General features: G+C 41.6%; 1 protein-coding gene and 1 long non-coding RNA gene across 2 annotated transcripts in view; one reads left to right on the top strand and one right to left on the bottom strand.

Moving 5' to 3' along the window:
* The window catches only part of CACNA1E (calcium voltage-gated channel subunit alpha1 E), a 509,386-nt gene that overhangs the window by 234,192 nt on the left and 251,151 nt on the right, over positions 1-24,043 (bottom strand). The window contains exon 9 of the mRNA XM_072998149.2: positions 4,839-4,942. Coding sequence (XP_072854250.2) covers positions 4,839-4,942 — 104 coding nt within the window. The remainder of the gene's footprint in view (positions 1-4,838; positions 4,943-24,043) is intronic.
* Positions 1-24,043, top strand: part of LOC144588877 (uncharacterized) — a 325,738-nt gene that overhangs the window by 290,909 nt on the left and 10,786 nt on the right. The gene's annotated exons all lie outside the window — the stretch shown is intronic.

Below are 24,043 nucleotides of genomic sequence, written 5' to 3'. Positions count from 1 at the left end.
CCAGCTTATGAGTCCAAGAACAAAATTAGACAGATATTTCCCAGTTAATGAAGGGGGTGGCTTTATGAATGTAGTGCTATTTTTGGTTGTCTGAACTTCTGCTTGCCTCCTTGGTCTGCTCCCATTGAACACCAAGCTGCTCACATGTTGTGCCAGACAAACTGGTAATGCAGTTCTAACTTATAACTACAGATCAAAGATTTAAAAGTGTATTTTTTACTGGGATACAGTCTGCTTTCAGTTTAAGCGATGAGTCCTAGAACATATGAAAAAAATAAATTATTAAACACATGCAGACTGGTTTTACCTCACCACCACAAAACAACTGCACTGCACATCCACAGACTTCATGGGAGAAATGATGGCAGTAAGATGTTTAGACCTTTTTCAGATGTGTAACTTTCCATTTTCATGTCTAAAATGGTTTTAGCCCACACCTAACTATCTGTGGTTACTTTTAGCATGGCTTTTTATCTCTGTTGTAATTCTGAGGACTAGAAACCAGCTTTCAGGAATACGTGGGAGTTCTAACTTGTGTTCAAGAGGCAGAAAAGCAATCGGGTTCAAGACTATAGGCAATATTAAATAGTGATTATGTGCAATCTAAACTTAAACAGCTCCAAACAACACAATTATTCAGAATCTATGAGCAGAGGACTGACAGGAGAACTGTATTCAAGCAAATATGCCTGGCTTCAGCTGGATTGAAATCTATAAATCCCACCCACATCCACTGTCTACTATGTTCTCTCTTGCCCCTCCCCTTCTCTCACACTCTTGTGTCCCCACTTCCACTGATTATTCATCTTGAGCCAGCAATAAAAAAAAACATAATCCTTTCCTGCTCCCCTCAACCGCCATCCACCTCATGTTGGTCTCTTTTCTCCCTACTCTTCCTGTACTCATGAGGCAGAAATGTAACTCCTTGATACTACAGTTCCCAGAAACTTAAAGCTATCATGGCTTATAGTGTTCTAGTTTCACCCAGTTTTTAAAGTTTGTGTGTCAATGTATCCATGCAAAATATTATTTCTAAGTCTTTCTGTTTCAATTAGAGGACCCCATCTCCCAGAACATTATCCATACCACAACTCTGAAAAGTCACCAGGACATATGGCTAGTTGAGGTCTAACATATCTAGTTAGTTGTGAAATCAGAACTAGTAATGAAAAAAATGTGTTTCTTGCTCTGGCCATTTCAGTTTGGTATGAGGAGTACACTTTCCAGGGTCTCTCAGCCTATCCATTTAGTTGCAATTTGACATCTGCGTGTCAGTTTTAAATCATTTCATGTTCTGATAAGGTAGAGGGAAAAGGATTACTAATCCCAGAAATCCTATAGGTAAATTCTTTGGACGACTACTTCCATAATTCTCCAGAAAGCATGATCAGTCAGTGTATAATATGGTGGTTTGTTTCTTTGGACAATCATGCTCTGTCTTATCCTTTTCTCTTTCACTTTTTTTTTGCCTGCCTACAAGTCTGTCACCTGTAATCTGTGCTGTACTGTGCAAAGTTTGTTTTAAACTTTTCTGCAGGCAAATTTTCTCTTTCTTTCTATTGATCTGGCATAGCTCTAACAGCAATCTCTGCAGAATTTGATGCATTCTTTGCTTGTGTCCAAACAGGACTGAACACCAGACCTGAGACTTAGAAACTTACTATACTATACTTCCATTTTTATTAGCCACAATTTAACATTATATATAACCCTTAAAATATATCACAGTTTGTTGAAACAAGCCAACTTCATAGCTCTCTGTTTGTGTCTAATATATGATGGTTAAGATCAACTGCCATTTGTTGTGTTTGGATGAAATGAGAAAGTGTAGTTGCTGCTTAGCACCCGGGGTCAGGGGAGGAGAAGCACAGGCATTGAACTAGACAGTATCCCTCCACTCCTTGATGTCAGTACATGATCCTCCTTTTTCGTGTGATACCATCTCTTTGCTCGCAGTTTTACTCTACTACACACCAGGGAGTGATCAGTATCTCAATCAGCACTCTGATCACTGTGTGTGATCGTAATACTAGGAAGGCTAGAGCATCTAGTGAGGATCAAATCGAGCTGATGCCAATGCTTCAATCTTGGATGTGTTCAGGAAACTCTGTGTTGAACCTTCATATTAAAGAACGTGTTGCTGACACAAAGACCATAATAACAGCAAAACTCCAGCAAGCGTTGGCCATTTTTGTTCATCTTCCCAATGTCAAAACGACTTAGACAAGTGGGCTAAGAATTGTGATCAGCATCAACTCTAGTGTTAAAGCCTCAGAGAATGAACAGGGGCTCTCTCTCAGGGATTTTTTTGATAGTAGCTGCCAGATCGTCGTAGAATCTGTCTTTGGCTTCTGTTGTAGATGACAGTGTTTGTGCATATGAGAGCAGAGCTGAAGCAAATAATCATTGGAACATCACCTGGCAGCCTGTTGGACTTTGCTACGAGCAACTCTAAGAGCCTGCAAGTTGTACTCACTAGGACAAGCTTTGTATGCTGCTAGAGTTCTCCTCTTATATTTGATGGCTGGCATCAACTCCTCTGAATGGGCTTCAAACCAGTATGTTGTCTTTTTGGTCTTCTGCAAAATGTGGACAAGGTGGTGTTATAAACAGCGTTTTGAAATGCTCCCATCGTTCAGGTGCATTTGCATCAGCTGGGCCTGGAAAGCTTTCCTCAAGTGCTTGCGCAAATTCCCCCACTTTTCTTTGACTGGGACCGAGAACTCCCAGAAGTACAAGCTGGATTTCGAAAGGGCAGAGGAACTAGAGACCAACTAATGTGCGTTGGATTAAGGAGAAAGCCAGAGAGCTCCAGAAAAACATCTACTTCTGCTTCATTGACTACGCAAAAGCCTTTGACTGTGTGGACCACAACGAACTATGGCAAGTCCTTAAAGAAATGGGAGTGCCTCATCACCTTATCTATCTCCTGAGAAACCTATATGTGGGACAGGAAGCAACAGTTAGAAGTGGATATGGAACAACTGATTGGTTCAAAATTGGGAAAGTACAACAAGGCTGTATATTGTCCCCCTACTTATCCAACTTATATGCAGAATACATAATGTAAAAGGCCGGACTGGATGAATCTGAAGCCGGAATTAAGACTGCTGGAAGAAATATCAACAACCTCAGACATGCAGATGATACCACTCTGATGGCAGAAAGTGAGGAGAAAATAAAGAACCTCTTAATGAGGGTAAAAAAAGGAGAGCGCCAAAAATGGTGTGAAGCTCAACATCAAAAAAACCAACCAACCAACCAACCAAACAAACAAACAAACAAACACAAAGATCATGGCCACTGGTCCCATCACTTCCTGGCAAATAGAAGGGGAAGATATGTAGGCAGTGAAAGATTTTTCTTTGTTGGGCTCCATGATCATTGCAGATGCTGACAGCAGCCACGAAATTAAAAGACACCTGCTTCTTGGGAGGAAAGTGATGACAAACCTAGACAGCATCTTAAGAAGCAGAGACATCACCTTGCCGACAAAGATCCACATAGCCGAAGCTTTTTTTTCCTAGTAGCCTTTTATGGAAGTGAGAGCTGGACCATAAAGAAACCTGACCACTGAAGAATTGATGCTTTTGAATTGTGGTGCTGGAGGAGGCTCTTGAGAGTCCCCTGGACTGCAAAGAGAACAAACCTATCGATTCTTAAGGAAATCAACCCTGAGTGCTCACTAGAAGGACAGATTCTGAAGCTGAGGCTCCAATACTTTGGCCATCTCATGAGAAGAGAAGAGAAGGGGACAACAGAGGATGAGATGGTTGGACAATGTCACTGAATCTACCAACATGAATTTGATCCAACTCTGGGAGGCAGTGGAAGACAGGAGGGCTTGGCGTGCTCTGGACCATGGGGTCACGAAGAGTGAGAAACAACTAAACAACAAGAAAAGCAATATAGTAAATGCCACATCTTGATATAAAGGTAAAGGTTCCCCTTGACATTTAGTCCAGTCTTGTCCAATTCTAGGGTGCGGTGCTCATCCCTGTTTCCAAGCCGTTAAGCCAGCGTTTGTCCGAAGACAGTTTCCATGGTCACGTGGCCAGCGCGACTAGACACGGAATGTTGTTACCTTCCCACTGTGGTAGTACCTATTTATCTACTTGCATTTGCATGCTTGCGAACTGCTAAGTTGGCAGGAGGTGGGACAAGCTACGGGAGCTCACTCCGTCACGTAGATTCAATCTTACGACAGCAGGTCTTCCAACCTTGCAGCACAGAGGCTTCTGCGGTTTAACCTGCAGCACCACCATGTCCCTATCTAGATATAAACTAATAACAAAAATCAGCAACACCCAGTGGGGTTGTGGCCCCTGAATCTTAACAGATCTTATATAAGGAAATTGTGACGCCATGCCACAATTATATAGCACCCCCATACTTTATAGATTTCCAGAAATGAAGAAATGAAGTGACAACTTTCAGCACTTGACACCGAGATAACTCATATTATCTAATAACAATAAAAGGCATGGCGCTTTTAAAAATATAAAAGTGTAAGCTTCTGTGGACTACAGCCCACTTTGACAAGTGCAAGGGAGATTATTTAATGAATGTAAGCTCAGGCCACAACAAAGATGTTAGATTTTGAATTATCACCAGAGCCCCCCCCCGTCCAAAAGTCGGCTACTACGGCTACTGTTCAAAAAACTATTGCCAATTGATCCTTTTTTCCCCTGATTTCCCCACTGACATTCTATTACTACTGCCAATTCAACCGACTAATGATGAATAGGTAAAGAGCAAAGTGGAGGGTAGTGAATTCCTATGCCAAAGTTTCTGTTTGGAATATTGCCTAATCAAAGTGAAAGAAGGAATCGGCTTACCCAGAAAGTACTCCTAGGACAAGGTTGAGAACAAAGAATGACCCAATGATGATGAGCGGTATGAAGTATAGCCAGTTCCAGGTGGCTCCTAAGGCATCGTTGGTCTGAAAGTAAAGGATACAAACCAAAAATAAATATTAAGCAGAGATGCAATACACTGAAATTGGAAATTAAGGACTAAGACCCTGGCTTTTATATACCTCTGTGTGCCATTGCCTGTCATGTAATGTTTACTGCAATGTTTATTAAGGACTAGGTACTGTGTTCTCCTTGCAGTGACGCACTTAAATCCAAACAAACCAGCAAAAGATTACCAACAGACAGGGAGCCAAGGCAAAGAGCATTTTCACAAAGGGGCTCCGAGACTTTGAAATCCTGTGCTCAGTTAGGTTCAGACTATAGGCACTCCAGTAATTACCATGTGATTGCTTAGGTCTGACCTCCCAGGTTTCAACATCTGAATTTTACAAGCATGGGATGACAGAAAAACAAGCTTTGAGGTTACAGTGACATCGAGATGTTTGTGATGCTTTACTATGGACTGCCATGTATACTTAGTCTGCACTTTTTGTAAGCTCATATAATGTTGTCACTGCTAGTTATGGTTCTTGCTAGTTATGTTGACAATACTGTATTATTTCATTTCAGCAGAAATTCAGAGGAGCAAAACAGAGGGTAAGAAAGAAGTCAACTGCCTAGGAAAGTACAAGCCAAAGAGCAAAAAATAAATTACATTTTAAAAGATTTCTGGGAAGATTGTGTTAGACTATAATATGGTTATCCATTGTCTTTTAATAAGACTCTGCCCCCTCTCCAGTTCCATTCTTCTTCCACATCCATTTTGTCCTCTTGGCAGGTAGTCTGCCCATGATCTTGGCTGGCATAGTGATGCAGCAGAACATGACTGTCTGAAGGATGCAACATCAATTTTCATGGAATGAACAGCTCTTCTTTTTCCTTCTCTCTCTTTTTCTTTAACACCAATTAAACCCTCATCTTTGTCTGACTCATCACTACAGCATCTCCAAATGTAGGAGCTGAATTTCAGCCTCTTAAAAGAAATACTTTCCAAAAAAGAAATGCAGAGCAAAATGTATTATTATTAAAGCAGTTTGAACCTTTGAGTGATAGCATTCATCAGGATTCTGAAACTCTTGTTTGCCCAACTTCCATCAGTTCCAGTTGCACTCTCCCATGTACATGGAAGCTAGCATTTTCTTTTACAGTAAAAGAACTCAAATATAGATTCTCTCCTTTTCCCAATCCATAGTAGCAAAACCATGAGGTGGAAGCAGACATGCTTTACATGCTGGAAAAAGAAGAGTAACAAATATGAGAGGAGCAGTCACAGTGGGAGTGGGGAACTTATAATCTGCTACCTATCTTGTAACCAAGCTAGACAACAAGTGAGGACAAGCCAAAAAATTCAGCTCTCCACTTTCTTTCATGGTGGTTTCTATTGTGGTGTGGTCACCAGGAAGGCCTACAAAGAGCATTCATGTGAACAGAAGCCTTCAGATGACACAGTAGGTCAGAAAGCCTGATCTTAAACTGTTGTCATTCACATCCTATTCTTATTCTCTCAAGCCCAAATAGTAATGAAATTCTTCCTAGAAATGCAAAAAGCACCAAGTTGCTTTTGTTGTGCAACTTCCTTATTCTTTTATTCCCACATCCCAGTACTGAGGACAGGTTTAGCCAGCGGACATTGTGGCTGAAGAACTCATCAGAGCCACATATCTTCTCAGACATAGAAGATGAACTGGGCCTCAGGCTAAGCTATGTAACAGGCTCTTATGTGGCTAACATACATCATACACATGGAGTTGGTGCCTCATTCAATCAATGTGGGATGAGGTACTCTCCCCTGACCACCAATCAGCAGTGGATGACTCCTCAGACTCCTCATAAGGAAAACAGGATACTAATGTCATAAACATGCATCCACCAAACACATTTTAACTGCATATCAGTTCTTTCAAGTGCTTTCTCACTCTGTCACTTGTGTTACCTCTTCCCTCCTCCTGTTAGACTCTAGTTCTGAAAGTGACACAAAAATAAGGGAAGGGGGATCATGACAGATGGTGAAAACAGCTTGGAGACGGCTGTGCACCTGCACTGGAAAGCAGTCACAATTGCCATCAATTTGAGGCTTATTGCAGTAGAGATGTTCTCCCCAATGACAAACATGACTAACCGGGGGTAGTGCCTCCTCCTCCTCCTTAAGTAAATGGTTACACATGGCAATTATCGCATTATTCCTCAGAAGAGAGTGCGGGAGGAAAGAGAAGGAGTGAAAGGAGAAGGGGCGAGATGGTAGAACCTGTTTCTTCATGTGCTCCCCCAGGACCTGAAGCTGTAGCAATCCAATGTATGGCTGCTTCTTTTCATACAGTTATAAAATGGAGCACTTCTGGGCCAACAGCAGCGCCACTGCTAGCCTGGATAGTGGCTGGCTGTGCCAAGGTCTAATGGAGAGTCCCTGAAGGCAGCTGTTGAGAGCACAGCAAGCCAAAGTTACTGCTCTGATCATTTTGTTTCATTGGCCAAATCCCACTGATTAGTTGCATCAGCATGAGTAATACTGTCATAAATTTGCAGAGACAAAATGCCAGTTAATAATTTGCCACTTGTAGCCCTTATTGTACACCAAGTTGTGCAACCAGGGCACAAGGAGAGATACAAGCATTGGCTTGTTAACTATTAGCAATAGGCATGGGATTTTCAATTATTTTTTCATCACAGCTACCGCTAGTATTTTGATAGGCACCCTTTACCGAACCTAATGAACAGAGAAACTACCAGTACCCTGATGCTTTGCAGTTGCCATGAAGTTAGAAAGCAACACCCATGCCTTTCTCCAGCTGTTGCTGCAGAGAGCGCCTTGGTGAAAAACAGATAATATCCTGGAACTCCTCTGAAAAGCTGGATTTCTTGGCTAAAGCAACCAGTATTCTGGCTGGGGATATTCCTGATAAATTCTGGTATCTGTAGTGTAAAATTTTTTTCAAAAGTCCCATGCCTAATTAGCAATTTGCCACTGCAGTTCACAGCTCTGCATTTTTGTCAGCATAGGTTTACTGGTCATCCACTTTTTTTCATATTTTAGAATTTCTAACTTTCCCTATATTAGGAGATTTTAGGGTGCTTTACAATCAGTAATATCACATTAAGACAATTTTAAATATATATTTTTTAATTTGGCCCAAATCGTATACTACATATAGAAAGCTGTTCATACAAGAGGTTTTTGTATTTTGCCAGGTGTATGTCACATACCCAGGTCCCTGACCAAATATGTAAACTGCACAATGTAGATGTATCCAAGCATGGGACAGACAGGTAACAGGATTCTGCATGCCTGCTGCATAATTGCTGTCTTATATTATGCAATTCCAACAGGATCATGGTGATTAGAGAATATTAAAAAACCAATTCAAACCAAATCAGCACTCTGATAGAAACAAAACATGATCTCGCTGGACCTGGAGTGCTTAGATGAACGGTCATGCTTTAACATGGCACTCCTGTTGACCAGGCAAGTGCAGAAGACTAGAATTGTCTTGGTACATATGACAGGGCTGAGCAATCCAGCTCTATCATATGGCATCATAAAATGGCAAGGAAGATTTTATACACATCCAAAACATAACAGCCTCAAAGGTATCTGTTCTCTTAATAGTTATGACTAGAGATGTCCATCCGCAGACATGGACCTAATGAGGGTCCAGCCCCCTGGGGCTGGAATGTCCACTCACCCATCCTCTGCTGCCATGGATTGCGCACTCCCTTCCTGTCACTCCAGAGCTCACGGTCGATTAGCCACTCCTGGCAGGAGGCGGGGTGACGAGCCTCCCTGCCAGGTCGAAGAGTACGAATACAAAATATCCCCATCTCAACTTATGACTGTCAAAGATTTGTAGTGCACCTTTATAACGCAGACTGCTGGTGCCTCCAAATTGATGTGTTGTGCATGCATACAGACAGCAGTCACAAAGGCTTATCCAGTTCAACTTGCAACAGTTCCTAAAATAGTTCTTTCTTTCCCTTCCATGAATTCAGGAACAGAGCTTGAAGAAAGTCAGCATTTAGCTCCCTTCTGCTCTCCCACTAGACCTAAAATTAAAACTGCTGTTACTCTGTTCAATAGTAAGAACAGGCTATTATCACTTTACTTACATTTTTGTAAGACATTGCTTACAATTTTACCAAAATGGAAATTTCTGCTTCATACTTGACACGTGTAAGGATGTGTCACTGAAGATCAAGGCCAGGATCATTCACACTCTTGTATTTCTGATCACCATGTTATGGATATGAATTTTGGACAGTAGAGAAAGCTGACAGGAAAAAAAAATTTCTTCCTTTGAAATGTGGTCCTGGAGAAGAGCTTTGTGGATACCATATACTGCCAGAAAGACAAATAAGTGGGTGTGGCAGTCGCCCCATGTCATTCCTGTCAATCACATTCAGGGTCTCATTTACATGAGCCTATGACAGGAGTGGAGGGGCAGAGTCACCAGAGATAAGGGGCTTGGCAAGAGAGAGAAGGGGGTTAATTGTGGAGATTGTTGGTTGAGTGTGGTAGAGAGAAACTGCAGTGAAGAAATTGAGATAAGATATAAATAATAGTGATAAACTGGTCAAGATATACTAGGTGGTGATTGTTTATGTAGAGAATTATCTGACACTTGAATGATTTGATTGTAAGCTTTAAATAAAAGAACGTCTGTGATCCTAAACAACTTTAATACACCTTAATAAATAAATAACTTTTGTTGACAGTAATCAATCAGACAAGTGTTTGACTACAGTTCTTGGTATTGTGGATGAAAGAAAATCCACTGGTGGCAGCAAGGAAAAGAAGAAATGTCTCAAGTGCTCAGAAGGCATAGCATGAGCTCCTTGTGTGGTGAAGCAGGCAGGGGCCAGGTGGGTAAACATCACAGTGGGTCCTCGATCAAATCAAGCCTAAACTATCTCTGGGGGCAAAAATGTTGAAGCTGAGGCTGTCCTACTTCAGGCACTTCATGAGATGACAGGATTTCCTGGAAAAGGCAATAATGCTGGGAAAGGTGAAAGGCAGCAGGAAAAGAGGAAGATCAAATAGGAGATGAACCCTCAGGCTTCAATCTACAAGAGCTGATCAGAGCTGTTGAGGACAGGACATTTTGGAGATCGCTCATAAGTCAGAAGTGACTTGATGGCGCATAACGACAACAAACGTGACATGTAAATACAAAGGAAAATTTCCCCACGCTCAGCAGTTTTGAAGAAACTTCCCAGTTGGTAACACAGTTACCATTTGTGCTGCATACCTGTACAAATTCTGTAACAAACTGCACAGAGAAATGTGTATGTTAAGAAAATGTGTGCACAAAAATGCAGGTATTGTGGGAAATTTCATATACGTTTTCATGATTTATTTATTTTTAATTGATGTGATAGTTTAAAAAAGCTTCCTAAGACTAATGCAAAAATTAGATGTAAAGGACTTAGGCCTGAATAAAAAAAGTGACACAGATCAGAAATAGATGCACTTACTCGTCACAATGGCCATGATCCTGACAGAAGCTTGCTGTTTAAAATCAATGGGAAGAAAACCAAACTAACTATTTTGTTTTCTTTTATATTTTGCATTAGTCTTCTCCGAATCCCGGTTAAAAAAAAAAAAAAAAAGCCTTGTGGCGCAGTGGTTAAAACGATGTACTGCAGCTAAAACTGTGCTCACGACCTGGGGTTCAAATCCCAGGTAGCTGGCTCAAGGTTGACTCTATCCTTCTATCCTTCCGAGGTCGGTAAAATGAGTACCCAGCTTGCTGGGGTGGCAATGTGTAGCCTGTATAATTAAATTGTAAACCGCCCGGAGAGTGCTTGTAGCTCTATGGGGCGCTATATAAATCCAAAAATAAATAAATAAAATAAAGTCTGATTTCACAGCCTTGCAACTAGAGATATGCGCTTTGTATTTGTATCCAGGGGATAACAATATGAAGCACATCAGCACAGCTGCCACCATAATCTATTCCTGCCTCCCCAGAATCAGCCCAGTTCACTTATTAAACTCTGTACAATGCGCACGTCTGTCAACTGCTGCAAGAAGAGGTCGGGAAGCACCAGTGGTAGTGGCATCACATCTGTGATTGGCGTGGATTACAATCTTGACAGATGCATGTGCTGCATCCCTGGAGATGAATACAAAGCGCACATCTCTACTTACAACCTTGAAAAACTCAGACTCATGGAGATCTGCATTATCTAGTCCATAAAGACACCCTACCACATTGTTGACCTAAATAGGACTAAGATTGCATAGATCCATAAACACACTTCACCACTTCATGAAACGTCAGTTTGGGATTATTATTTTTTTTGTCTAACATGGCTCTTCGTAAACAAGAATATAAACTTGATATGGATAACTCACCCCATACAACCTCTGTCCTGATTCCAGCTGGTGTCCTCCATTCATTCCCACTGATGTCAAAAGGAAAAGCTAACATTTCTAACATTCTCAATGTCTCTTGCACTGTGAAAGCAGACTTACACTCCTTCTCCACCATGAGGATGCAAAAGAAAGAATACCATATGCTTGAAATAAACCTTCCCACCTCTCATAGCCAGGCCAGTTCTCTTGAAAAGTGTAACCTAAAATGTTTGCCATTCAGGAAAAAAAAATCCCTAGAAATGTGAAAATCTAATATTTATGTTCATCATCAGTGTATTCCATGTAGATATTGTAGTAGTGGTCAACTTATTTATTTATTTAAAATATTTTTATCCAACCTTTCTCCTTAAAACAGACCCAAGGCAGCTTACATAAATTAGAAGACATTATTTAAACATAAAAAACAGTAAGTATACAAATAGCCAGTCATTGAAGGAAAGCCTGCCTGAAGAGAAAGGTCTTTGCCTTTGTGGTGGAATGCCCCATGTCACGCCTGTCCATCATGGGGAACTCAAGGGCAGGAGCCTATGAGAGGATAGGAGGGGCGGAACCAAAAAGAACAGTTAGTTATTTAGACAGAGGGACAGTTGGAGAAAAGAGGTTTTGAGATAGGGAATTGAAGCGAGAGAGTTAGGAGATCGAATTGAGAAAGTTAAGACAGAGATTGGAAAGTTAGAATGCTAGAGAGAATAAGAAAGAGTTCAAAAGTATAGAGTATAAATAGATGATCAAAGAATATTGTTAATGTGAATAAAAACACATACAACCCAACATGTATTAAAATGACATTTAATGAATGATCCTAAACATCGGTGATTTACATCTATGATTTGCATAACAACTATAAGATCAATAAATCTGTTGGCAGCACGTGTCTAAGACACATCTATTTGGTATAGTATGGATAAGATCCACTGGTTGACTGGTGGCAGTGTGAAGAAAGGAAACGCATCCAGAGGGTGGAAAATAAACAAAGGACACTGGGTGGATGCAACAAAGTGGTGACCAGTGGTGGGATGCGATTAACAGTCCAGTAAGCCAAAGTAAAAAGTGAATTTCCTGAGCTTAAGAGACCTAGTAGTCTGGTACTGTAGTGAAGGAGTGGGACCCTTGAAAGTGAAAAAGCTTAAAAGGGACTCCTGATCGCAGACCTTGGAAAGACTAAGGATAGGAAAAGGCTCTGAGGAAATTCAATAGTTTAAGGTTACCTCATGCTTTAAGTGAAAGACCAGTAGGCTAGCTTGAGATCCCAAGCTCTAAGAAGGGAGCACTGAAGGGAATTGAAGCGAGAGAGTTAGGAGATCGAATTGAGAAAGTTAAGACAGAGAATAGAAAGCTGGAATGTTAGAGAGAATAAGAAAGAGTTAAAAAGTATAGAGTATAAATAGTCAAATAACATTGTTAAACTGAATAAAAACACATACAACCCAACGTGTAATCAAATGATATTTGATGAATGATCCTAAACATGGGTGATTTACATCTGTGATTTGCATAACAACTATAAGAACAATAAATCTGTTGTATTGGCAGCACGTGTCTAAGATACATCTATTTGATATAGTTGGATAAAATCCACTGGTTGATTAGTGGCAGTGTGAAGAGACGAAATGCATCCAGAGGGTGGACTTGTGTTTAGGGAAAATAAACAAAAGACATTGGGTGGATGCGACAGCCTTCTTGCAGAAGGAGAGCAAAGACGAGGCCAGCCTAGCTTCCCATGAGAGGGAGTTCCATAGTCTGGGATAGGGCCACTTCTGTGGCTGAAGGAGAACATTCCTTTTCAAAACTAAAGCTTATAAAATCAATGTTGAGCTTTTCAATGCAATAACAATGCCTTAACAGATGAACAAAAATATCAACTGAGAGTGACATTTTGGAGCAAATTGGTTTTGAAGACATAGTGAATTTGCAAAACAGAAAGCAAGAAAAAAAATGCAAAAATTGTTTTCTACTTGAAACCTCGTAATACTGCCTTTAGCCCCTTTGTGGTAAGAGCAGCCCTACCAAAAGCAATCCTCTCTGCACCTTGTGCAATGCACTTCTTTCAATAATTTATCCAGATTGCCTGGACTTGGTATACTATCTTATCCCTGTTGGTTCCCCAATTACATTTTAAGCTGCTATTTGACATATCTAAAGTGTTTATTTTGGCATTCTAATAGGAAGTAGCTCTTTGGCACCAAGACTCTTATTTTTATTGTAGGCTTTTCTTTGGATACACTTTTTTTCTAGTATTGAAGGCTTGCTTATGTTAAGTTAGACTTTCTTTTCTTTGTTATGTTTTTTTAAAAAATCTAAGCATTGTTCACTTATTTACTGCTACTGAGACTACCTAAGCAAGTCAGTCTTATTTACGTTATAATACATATTTCATTTTGTGTAACTTATTCAGGTGGAAGGTAAGAGAGAGGGAGAAAGGAGGAAGGGAGGCCCCACTATTATATTTTTTTGCCCAGGGCCCACAAGCGTCTTGAATCAGTCCTGGTCTGGAGCAGTCAGAAAGAAGACTTTCTCCCATGTCCCTAGTCTCAGCAAAAGTGAGGAGTGATTGGTAACTTTGCATATCCATAAGAATACATTGCAGCAGGAGGAGGTCTAAAACTATTGCTGTTCAAATGCCAAGTTATTCCTGTTCAGATAAACTGTTTCTGGCAACTGAGGCCTATTTTGACCCCAAACCAGGTTGTGCTGTCGGCAAGTCCCCCTGTCACCCTTCATTCTATATACTGAGTGCCTCTTCTCACTTCACTTTAAGTTTACATTACATTTCTATCCCTCTCTCCCTCCTGCCATCTTTTCTTCTCGCTCTTTAGTTGGACAGCTTAATTTCATTTCTTTGTACTACGGGTATATTTCATTACAGCTATCAGTTTCTGGTACCCATCCACTCACAATGGATTTCAGCGAATTCATTCTCTTTCCACAATTTGCTTAATAAGGAAATTTGTAGTTTTCCCTCAGAGAACAAAGATGTAAAAAGGAGCTAGATTGCTGCTTTACCAATGATTGAGGTTTCAGAACAGCACCAAAGAGCTCAGTTTAGTGGTGCGAGGGAGTCTTACTTTTCCAGCAAATTTCAAAGTTGTGTAAAAGATTATCTTGCCTTTTTCCAGCACTCTCCCTCAGAAATGGCAGGGCAAAGAAACTCCTGATGAGATAATACCATATCTCACATTTCCTCATGGACAATGGATTGCCAGGGAGATACAAGGAAAGATTGTGGAACTGCTCCATTCAGCAGCAAACAGATTGGAAACAGGCTCTCTTTTGGAACTAGGGAAGTACTGATGCACACTGATAACATAACAGTTTAGTTTTTACAGCCTTACAGAGCCCTGGAAAACTGACTTCTTGATTACAAGTCCCAGAATCCCCCAGCAACAAGGACATTAGCCTTTGGAGATTCTGCAAGTTCAGTGAAAAAAGGTGCCTTATCCATGCTTTTCATCCATCTCATAGATCTCTTGGATAATGTGCCTCAGCTCATTTTCATAGAATCATCGAATGGTGAAGTTGGAAGGAGCCATTGAGTCCAACCCCCTGATCAGTGCAGGAATACAAATCAGATGATATCTGCCAGGTGGTTGTCTATATTCCCCTTGAATGCATCTAATGTTGGAACACTCACCACCTCTCAAGGTAATTGATTCCATTGCCGTACTGCTCTAACAGGAAGTTTTTCCTGACATTCAACTGAAATCTGGCTCCCTGTAGCTTGAGTCCATTGTTGTGTGTCCTGCACTCAGGGATGATTGAGAACAGATCCTGCCGTTCCTTTGTATGACAACCTTACGAGTATTTGAAAATTGTATTGTATCTCCCCTCAGTCTTCATTTCTCAAGGCTACACATGCCCAATTATTTCAGTCTTTCCTCATAAGGCTTGGTTTCCAGCCCCCTGATCATCCTTGCCCTCCTCTGATCTTGTTCCAATTTGCTGGAAACTTCCTTGAAGTCTGGTGTCCAGGAAATGGACACAGTACTCAAGATGAAAAGTATTTTGGAAATACTTCACCAATCAGAACTATCAGAACATACCAACTGCTGCCAACCCTCAATGTTTCTTTTCACACTTATTTTTTTTTATTTATTTATTGTATTTATACCCCGCCTATCTAGTCATTTCGACCACTCTAGGTGGCTTACAACATAAATGTAATGCTAGTCACAAAATATAGCATTGCCTTAAACTTTCAGAAGTCCATTGCAAACCCCCTCCATGGGAACAACTGACTGATAAAAACTGTCTCCTCTCACAGGCTCCTCAACTTTTATGGGTTTTGGGAGGCCTTGGGAAAGTTGATCTGGTATATGATCCTGTTGAAGCTCATGTTAAAAAAATGGTATGCAGAGATGACCTGGGTGGTTGACACGATCAGTACCAAATGCCCTCTCCACTTCAAAGCTTGCCATGCTCCCTGGTACACTGAGTTGCTCTGAGCTACAGTGGACCCTTGACTTACAGACGGCTTGACTTACAGACTTTTTGAGTAACAGACTTCTCTGGCCGCAAAATTTAGGTTTGATTTGCAGACTGAGATTTGACTTACAGACCAGAAAAAAACCAAAATGGAAGAAAAACAGCCTGTTACGGGATTAATCGGTTTTCAATGCACTGTAGGTCAATGGAGACTTAACCTACAGACTTTTTGACTTGAGAACCGCCTTCCAATACGGATGAAGTTCTCAAGTCAAGACCCCACTGTATAAAGTTAAGTAGGAGACAGCTTTAGAGCAGATGGAGGAAATATCAGTCCAACCCAAATTTGGCTGCTTTTGAGAGCTTGTCCGGGAGGTACGCCAATGTCTCAAAAGTGGCAAAAAGGATGTTTAACAGGAAGATCATTAATGAGGCCACAAACTGATAGGCAGAACAATTCCAGGTGTTTTGTGGCCTTGTGGAACCCTGGCTTCCAAAGGCCTCATTTTGTTTTTACCAGTGAATAATTTGTAGCCTTTTAAAAAATTTTAAATTGAGGCCATTCAGGGTGATCTTGACTTCACCAGCAATTTGGTTGACCTGGCAGGAATAACTGCTGTCTCCTCTGACTCTTCCCACTTGGTTCAGTTTCACTCTGTAACAGTGGAGGATGTTTCCAGGTTGCTGGTTATCTGTAGACCTATCACCTCTGTGCTTAATCCTTGCCCAGCTTGGCTAATAAAAGCAGCCAATGGGGTCATGGTTGAATGGGTGGTGAATATTGTCAGCTCTTTGCTGAGAGAGGGCTTTCTCCCCTGTTCTCACACAAAAGAAACCATAATCTGTCCCATTATTAAATGCCCCCAGTTGGTGATGGATGATCTTAACAGCTTTGGTCCAATTACCAATGTTCCCTTTTTGGGCAAGGTAATTGAGTGGGTGGTGGCTAACCAGCTTCAATCATACCTGGAGGAGCAAGATTGCCTTGACCCATTCCAATCTGGATTCAGTCTGCAACAAGGTACTGAGACAACGTTGGTCACACTGCATGATGACCTGTTAAGGGAGGCTGACAGGGGTAGAAGTATCCTGCTAGTCCTCCTTGACCTCTCACTTGTGTCCAGAAAGCTCAGCTTGGGGGTGATATGTTGGCCCCTTGGATACTCAGTTGTGAGGTTCCCCAGGGGCCATCAATATCCCCAGTACTGTATAAAATCTATGTGAAGCAGCTGGAAGAGGTCATCAGAAGAGCTGGAGTAAGGTATCATCAGTACACTGATGATAGGTGACTCTATCTCTCCTTTATCACCTCTGCAATGGAGGCCATCCAGACACTGGAGTGATAACTGGCTTTGGTTTTGGAATGGACCAGGGCTAACAGGCTCAAACTGAACCTGGATGTATCTAAGATTTTGCTCAGATAGGTTGGGTGGCATCACCCCTAGACTGGATGGCTTTGCCATCCTATTTAGAGATCAAGTACGCAATCTAGGCATTCTTCTGGACCTGGCTCTTTCCTGGAATTCCCAGATTGCAGCTGTGTCCAGATCAGCCTTTATCAGCTGAGGCTTATCACTCAACTCTGCCTCTGCCTTGCTGAGGGTTTCCTCAGGGCACTGGTATAAGCACTGAAAATCTTCCAGATAAACTACTGCAATGCTCTCTACATGGAGTTTCTCTTGAAGCTGACTTAGAGATTATAGTGAGTCCAGAATGTGGTGGCCAGGCTGCTAACTGGTGTGAGCAAATTTGAGCATGTCACTCCAGTTCTGGCTCACCTCCACTGGTTACCCATTGTGTCCCAGATCAGGTTCAAGGTTCTGACACTTACCAACAAAGCTCTTCATGGTTTGGGACCACATTACTTGTTGAAGTATCTGATCTCAATGTCATCTGCTCGACCCACCAGATCCTCCTAGACCAGGCTCCTCCATATTGCCACCCCAAGGAAGGCCCAAAAGTCTTCTACTAGAGGCAGGGCCTTCTCTGTGTTGGCACCATCTTTATGGAATCAACTTCTGGAGAAGCCATACCTGGCTCCCTCCCTTCTGTCATTCAAAAAAAGAGAGCAAAGCTTAAGAGATTTCTCTTTAGGAAGGCCTTTCCTACTGACTCAGGCTGATATCTTGTTTATCTCTGGTATCTCATGATGCTTTTGTAAATTGTTCTGGTGCCATGAGGTTTTTATACTGCTACTTTTTTAAACTGCTGTTTATTTTTTCTTGTACTTTGTTTTAGCTTATTGTTAAACTGCTCAGAATAGTGCTTTTGCACTAATAGGATGGTATAACAAACAAACAAACAATCCCAGCACACCACTGATCTGCATGTTTGAATAGCTATCTGTGTCTCATCCCCACAAACCCCATTCTTTCTTGGGCCCACCTCAAACCGGTCCTGTTGTTACTGATGGAGTCAGGACGTGAACTTTCCGGGCACTGATGCTGCTGAAAGGGCTGAAAATGTACAAAAATAGCTGCAAAGGAAAATAAGCTTGGGTTTTCTTTTGCATTCTTTCTTATACTTTTGTATTTGCAACAAAGCTGCTAAGAGTTAGGGGGTGATTAGATTTTCATATCTACCTTAACAAAATGAAAGGAGAGGATGAGGGAAAGGGACAAGAAATTGTATTATTTTATAAATGCTACAAGCTCAGAAATTTGGCTGTGTCCTGGGGCAATGCTCCAGCAATTCACACAACCTCTCTGCATAGTCTAATAATTGAAATGAACCATACTAATTTCTTGGGGATTGTTTCACTTACTTATCCTTTAAATTTCCTATTTTATTTATAGTTTTTGCCTCATTCTTGCCCTGGAATACATTTACACAACTATTGCAGCATATCCCTTCCCATCAACCAGCAGCAAATCTAGCAATTCTAACTTGTGGCAAGGCAGCTGTGTGAATTACACTACCAATGCCTGACTGTAGAAAAATAGGGAAACTGGGTAGTTTCAAAAGACCACAAAAAGGTAATTTGTATACCATAACTTGCATTCCCTAACTGAATAAATCCCACTGAGCACAGGATTTTGTTGTTAAAGAGATTATTTTATGAAAGGCTTTGAAAAGTACTGTACCTATATCTGCCAGATATAGAAGAAGAAGAAATCACACTGAAATTCTCAGAGTGCAAGAAAATTCAATAAGGAGGGACTATGACTCAAATGAATGAGCTCCAGAATAACTTTTAGATATCATTTTCTACTACCTATATATATAGGGACTATATATTAACTTTTCCTGAAGAGGAAGCTGAGTCAGGATGTGAGCTGTGTTTCGGAAGATATTTTATTTGGTGAGGTATTTTCTTCTAGGTTGATCTTTGCACTTCCTGACCGCGTGATCTGAGGGGGTGGGGGTTTGGCTTTAAATGTGGCTGGCAGAAGCTCTGAGCCCTTTTCTTGAAGAGGAGCTGAGGCAGGAGGTGAGCTGTGTTTGAGAGGACATTTTATTTGGTGAGGTATTTTCTACTAGGCTGACCTTTGTTCTCCCTGACTACATGGTCTGAAAGGGTGGGGTTTCGGCTTTGAATGTGGGCTGATAGAAGAAATTCTCTGATTCTATATTTGACTCTAATCTGGTAAATAGGAAAGCAAAATAGCATTGCATACACCTGAAGGGCATGAAAGTTTTAGGGGTAGGATCAGACTTCCTCCCTTTTTTAATTCACTGACCAATCAGTCAAGATGGGGAGTGCAGGATCTGTTGCACTTGTGACACCTGTGGCATGTTTGTTTTCTTGTCAATGAGGTACCTGAATAGAAATGCTCTAATTGTTAGTTGGTGGTCTTCTTGGAAGACAAGGTCTGGCAGCTGGAAGCCTTTATTCTAATTTCCACACAATCAGGGAGAAGGCCAGATAGGTGGGGCTCATCACCCTTGGAAGGCAGCCCATCTAGGAGAAGGAAAACTCCAGTTTCAAAACTCCACTGCCTTGCGGCTATATCCACTGATGGAAAAGGTTTCAGGAGTTAACCTCGAGGCAAAATCCGGAGCTGGAGTCATTAGTATCATTCTGGCAACTCCTGTGACGTCGCTGGAACAAGTTGTATTGGCTCTTGCCTTTCCATTGGACTATTTTAGTGATGTGTAGAGGGGGGATTTGCTGCTTGGGTAACAGCCTATCCTTCATATTATTTTACCCAGGCTTCGTGCTCTGGAGAGGACACTTCAGCTTCACATACAGTATCAAAAAAACATGAGGGGCTACTTCCGACGGTGGGAAAGGTCATTGCACCTCACTAGGTAGCTACCGCCTGCCTTAAACTGGGCAGTCCCCAGCCAGTAAGCTGCTACCTCACCACAGTCTGGTAACTTCATGGGGTGCATGGTGTTTAGAGTGAAAGCCAACAAGCAGATCGATAATCCTGCACCATTCAACAATCATAACAAAACTTCTGCCCTAAAGTTGGGCACCTGGAATGTTCGGACAATTACCCCTGGCTTTTCTGACGACCTGCAGGAAATAGATGACGTGCCCAAGACAGCTGTCATCAGCATGGAACTGAGTAGAGTGCAGATGGACATCTGGCAGATATTATCAAAAAAATCCCTGAGAGAGAACCACTGTTCATTCTCAGAGACTTTAACTCTAGAGTTGGTGCTTATCGCAATTCTTGGCCCACTTGTCTAGGCCGTTTTGGCATTGGAAAGATGAACGAAAATGGCCAACGCTTGCTGTTTTGCTGTTATTATGGTCTTTGTGTCAGCAACACATTCTTTAATACGAAGCTTCAACACAGAGTTTCCTGGAGACACCCAAGATCCAAGCATTGGCATCAGCTCGATTTGATCCTCACTAGACGTTCTAACCTTCCTAGTATTATGATCACACGCAGCTACCAGAGTGCTGATTGTGATACTGACCACTCCCTGGTGTATAATAGAGTAAAACTGCGAGCAAAGAGATTGTATCACACAAAAAAGGAAGACCACGTACTAACATCAATAAGACTCGCAATCAAAGAAAAGTGGAGGAATTTGTCCAAGTGCTTAAGGAAACCTTTCCAGGCACAGCTGATGCAAATGCACCTGAACGATGGGAACATTTCAAGAACGCTGTTTATAACACCGGCTTGTATATATTTGGCAAGAAGACCAAAAAGACGGCCAACTGGTTCGAAGCCCATTCGGAGGAGCTGATGCCAGCCATTGAAGCTAAAAGCTCTAGCAGCATACAAAGCCTGTCCTAGTGAGTACAACTTGCAGGGTCTTCGAGTTGCTCATAGCAAAGTCCAACAGGCTGCCAGGAGATGTTCCAACGATTATTGGCTTCACTTCTGCTCTCAGATACAGATAGCAATGGACACAGGTAACATCAAGGGAATGCATGACGGTATCAAGTACGCTTTAGTTCCAATACAGAAGAAATCTGTTGTCTTGAAGTCTGCTACAGGCATGATCATCCAGGACCGATCACTGCAGATGGAGTGCTGGGTGCAGCACTACTCTGAGCTATATTCCAGAGAGAATGTAGTAACTGAAGAGGCACTAAATAACATTGAGTGCCTGCCTGTCTTGGAAGAGTTGGACAGTGAACCAACTTTAGCAGAAATAAAAGCAGCCTTGGATTCCCTCGCCTCCAGCAAGGCACCTGGGAAGGATAACATCCCTGCTGAAGTGCTGTAAAGAGAATCATCACCTAGCTGTATGAAATCTTTTGTCTGGAGGGAAGGTGGGGTACCATAGGACATGAAGGATGCAAACATTGTCACATTGTAAAAGAACAAAGGAGACGGGGCGACTGCAATAAGTACTGTGGCATCTCTCTTCTCAGAGTTGCTGCTTGCCTGTATTCTGCTTTTAAAAAATTTATTTGTTTGTTTTTAAACTATTAAGGGTAGGGCAAGGAATACAGAAGGTAAAGGGCAGTGGCGGGGATGGAAAAAGAGTTTTGAGGATAAGAGAACACCAAATATATGATCATCCAATCTTTTCATATTAAGTATATAAGCATATAAACTATTCATTTTCCAATAAGAGCTCATCTTTCTACTTCTTTTTTTAACTATTTGATTACCCCCCCTAGCTTTCAACTTGCAATTATGTTATAGTTTAAATTTAAGTTATTCCGACACCATCAGAAAACCAAGACCAGTTGTGAAATACATCCCCTCTTTCACTCTCTTTTTGTCTTAGAAATACATTCAACAGGCTTAACGTAGTATACATTTCATTCACTTCTCCCATTTTCTCAATGTGCTTCTTTTGTTTCTGTGACTCTGTTTTCTTCCATATTTTGAAAGGGAAAGACACATCCAGAGCAGTAATTCGATTTTTAACCTCAGTTTTTCTAGCTGCTGTAGCTACAGAGCTTACCAGGTGACACCTCATCCCCTTTATATTGTCTGGTATCGCCCTCAATACACACAGTTCTGGCATTTCTTTTAACTGTGGTTTAACATCTGATATTTTCTCTTCCTTAAAATCTTTGATTAAATCTTCGATCTGATTAAGATGCTCATTTACCTGCTTAAATCCTGTCAATATTGTCATTTGAAAAGTAACTTGCCATTCTTTATCTGACCAAATCTCCGGCCATTGATCTTTAGTTTTCCCAGGGGGCAATTCTATCTTTCCAGTATGTACTGTATGGTCTGTATATATAACACTCTTTAGCTTCCCCTATTTTATCAACAAACCAAACCCTCACTTGGTACATTCTCTCCCCCTTACCCAGATATTATAGTGTATAAATCAACCTCTCGTCCAATGCATTAAATTACAACTATGGCAGTACTGTCAGAGAAGAACAAGAAACCAAAACAAAGAGTAAATTCAGTCAGCAAAACAGGAAATGAGTCTCTCTCCTAGATGTTGTTATATTCCATCAGGCTCTGTCCAGGTTTTGAAAGCTGCTCCGTTCAGTCCTTTATCTCGCTGTTGATTTCCAGGCCGTTTCTTTTTCTTTCTTTCTTTTTTCCTAGAGTTTATTCCTCCTTCACCCAGCAAGGCTCTGTTATCAGAGTGCCAATTCATCAAACTCCTCAGTCTGTTCAGTTCAGATCGTATCGCTCTCGATTCACCGTCTGTTTTCTTTTTTTAACTTCCAAAGGCTTATTCCGCCTTCCCCAGAAAAAGAAACCCAGCTCAGTTTTCTAATCAGAGTCCCACACAGTCTAAGAAGAGAAGAGGAAGAAAAAAAGTCCAATGTGTACAACTTTCACCAATTTTTAGTCCCTTAAAGCCTGTCCAATGTTAATTTCTCTGGGATTTTTTTTCACAAAAACACCAGCTATTTCTGTCTCACTGTTCTCTCAATTTGACCTTGAGCCAGCTTGCTGAAAAAAAGTCTAGTTTCCTTTCATTTTTGAAGCACGAGCTGGCATGCCAGATACGCCGCTGTCATCTCTTTTTGGTCTTAAATTTTCACACTCACTTGTTCTTCATTTTAATGGGGTTTTTCATAAAACAAGGGCTTCCACTTACTTTGTTGTTGCATATTTTTGCCATGTTTCTTGTTCTCTTATCCTCGGCGACAGAGTTCTCCTGGCTGGTTGCCAAAAATGGCTTCCCGTCTTCGGTCTGTGCATGTGTGAATTTTCAGAAGGAAGAAAAATCGAGTTGCTGCCCAATCTTCTACCTTCTGTGGCTCACCATCTGCTCCAGAGAGGTCTCTCCTGACCCCCCCTTCGATTCTCCCATTTCTAGGGGAATCCCAGGCCGAGCGGTTCCAGCTTTTCTGGGAGCTGTTCCCAGAGGCTGCTGGCTTCACCACGACAAAGCTCCTGTGTTCTGCTGAAGAGACTCCAGGTTCTTGCAGACAGAGTCCACCCAGAATCACAGTGTGGATTCCGAGCTAATAGATCCACCACTGACATGGTATTCTCCCTCAGACAGTCGCAGGAGAAATGCAGGGAACAACAGCCACTCTTTGTGGCCTTCATAGATCTCACAAAGGCCTTTGATTTGGTTAGCAGGGATGATCTTCCCAAGTTTGGATGTCCACCTTGACTCCTTAACATCATCAGGTCCTTTCATGAGGAAATGAAGGGCACTGTATTTTTTTGATGGCTCAACATCAGATCACTTTGACACCCAAAGCGGAGTAAAACAGGGCTGTGTCTTCACGCCGACTCTATTTGGGATCTTTTTTGTTGTCATGCTGAAGCACACCTTTGGAACTGCAACAGAAGGTGTCTATCTGCAGTCTAGATCAGATGGAAAGTTCTTTAATCTCTCTAGATTGAGAGTGAAGACCAAAGTTCAACTGAAATGCATGTGGGACTTCCTCTTCACGGATGATGCAGCTGTTGTTGCCCACTCTGCTGAAGAACTCCAACAACTCATGAATTGTTTTAGCAAGGCCTCCCAAGACTTTGGATTAAAA

This window comes from Pogona vitticeps, chromosome 4 (assembly GCF_051106095.1).
Source record: "Pogona vitticeps strain Pit_001003342236 chromosome 4, PviZW2.1, whole genome shotgun sequence".
NCBI lineage: Eukaryota > Metazoa > Chordata > Lepidosauria > Squamata > Agamidae > Pogona > Pogona vitticeps.
The sequence above is the reverse complement of the archived record's forward strand: the minus strand, read 5'-3'. Positions and strand labels throughout refer to the sequence as shown.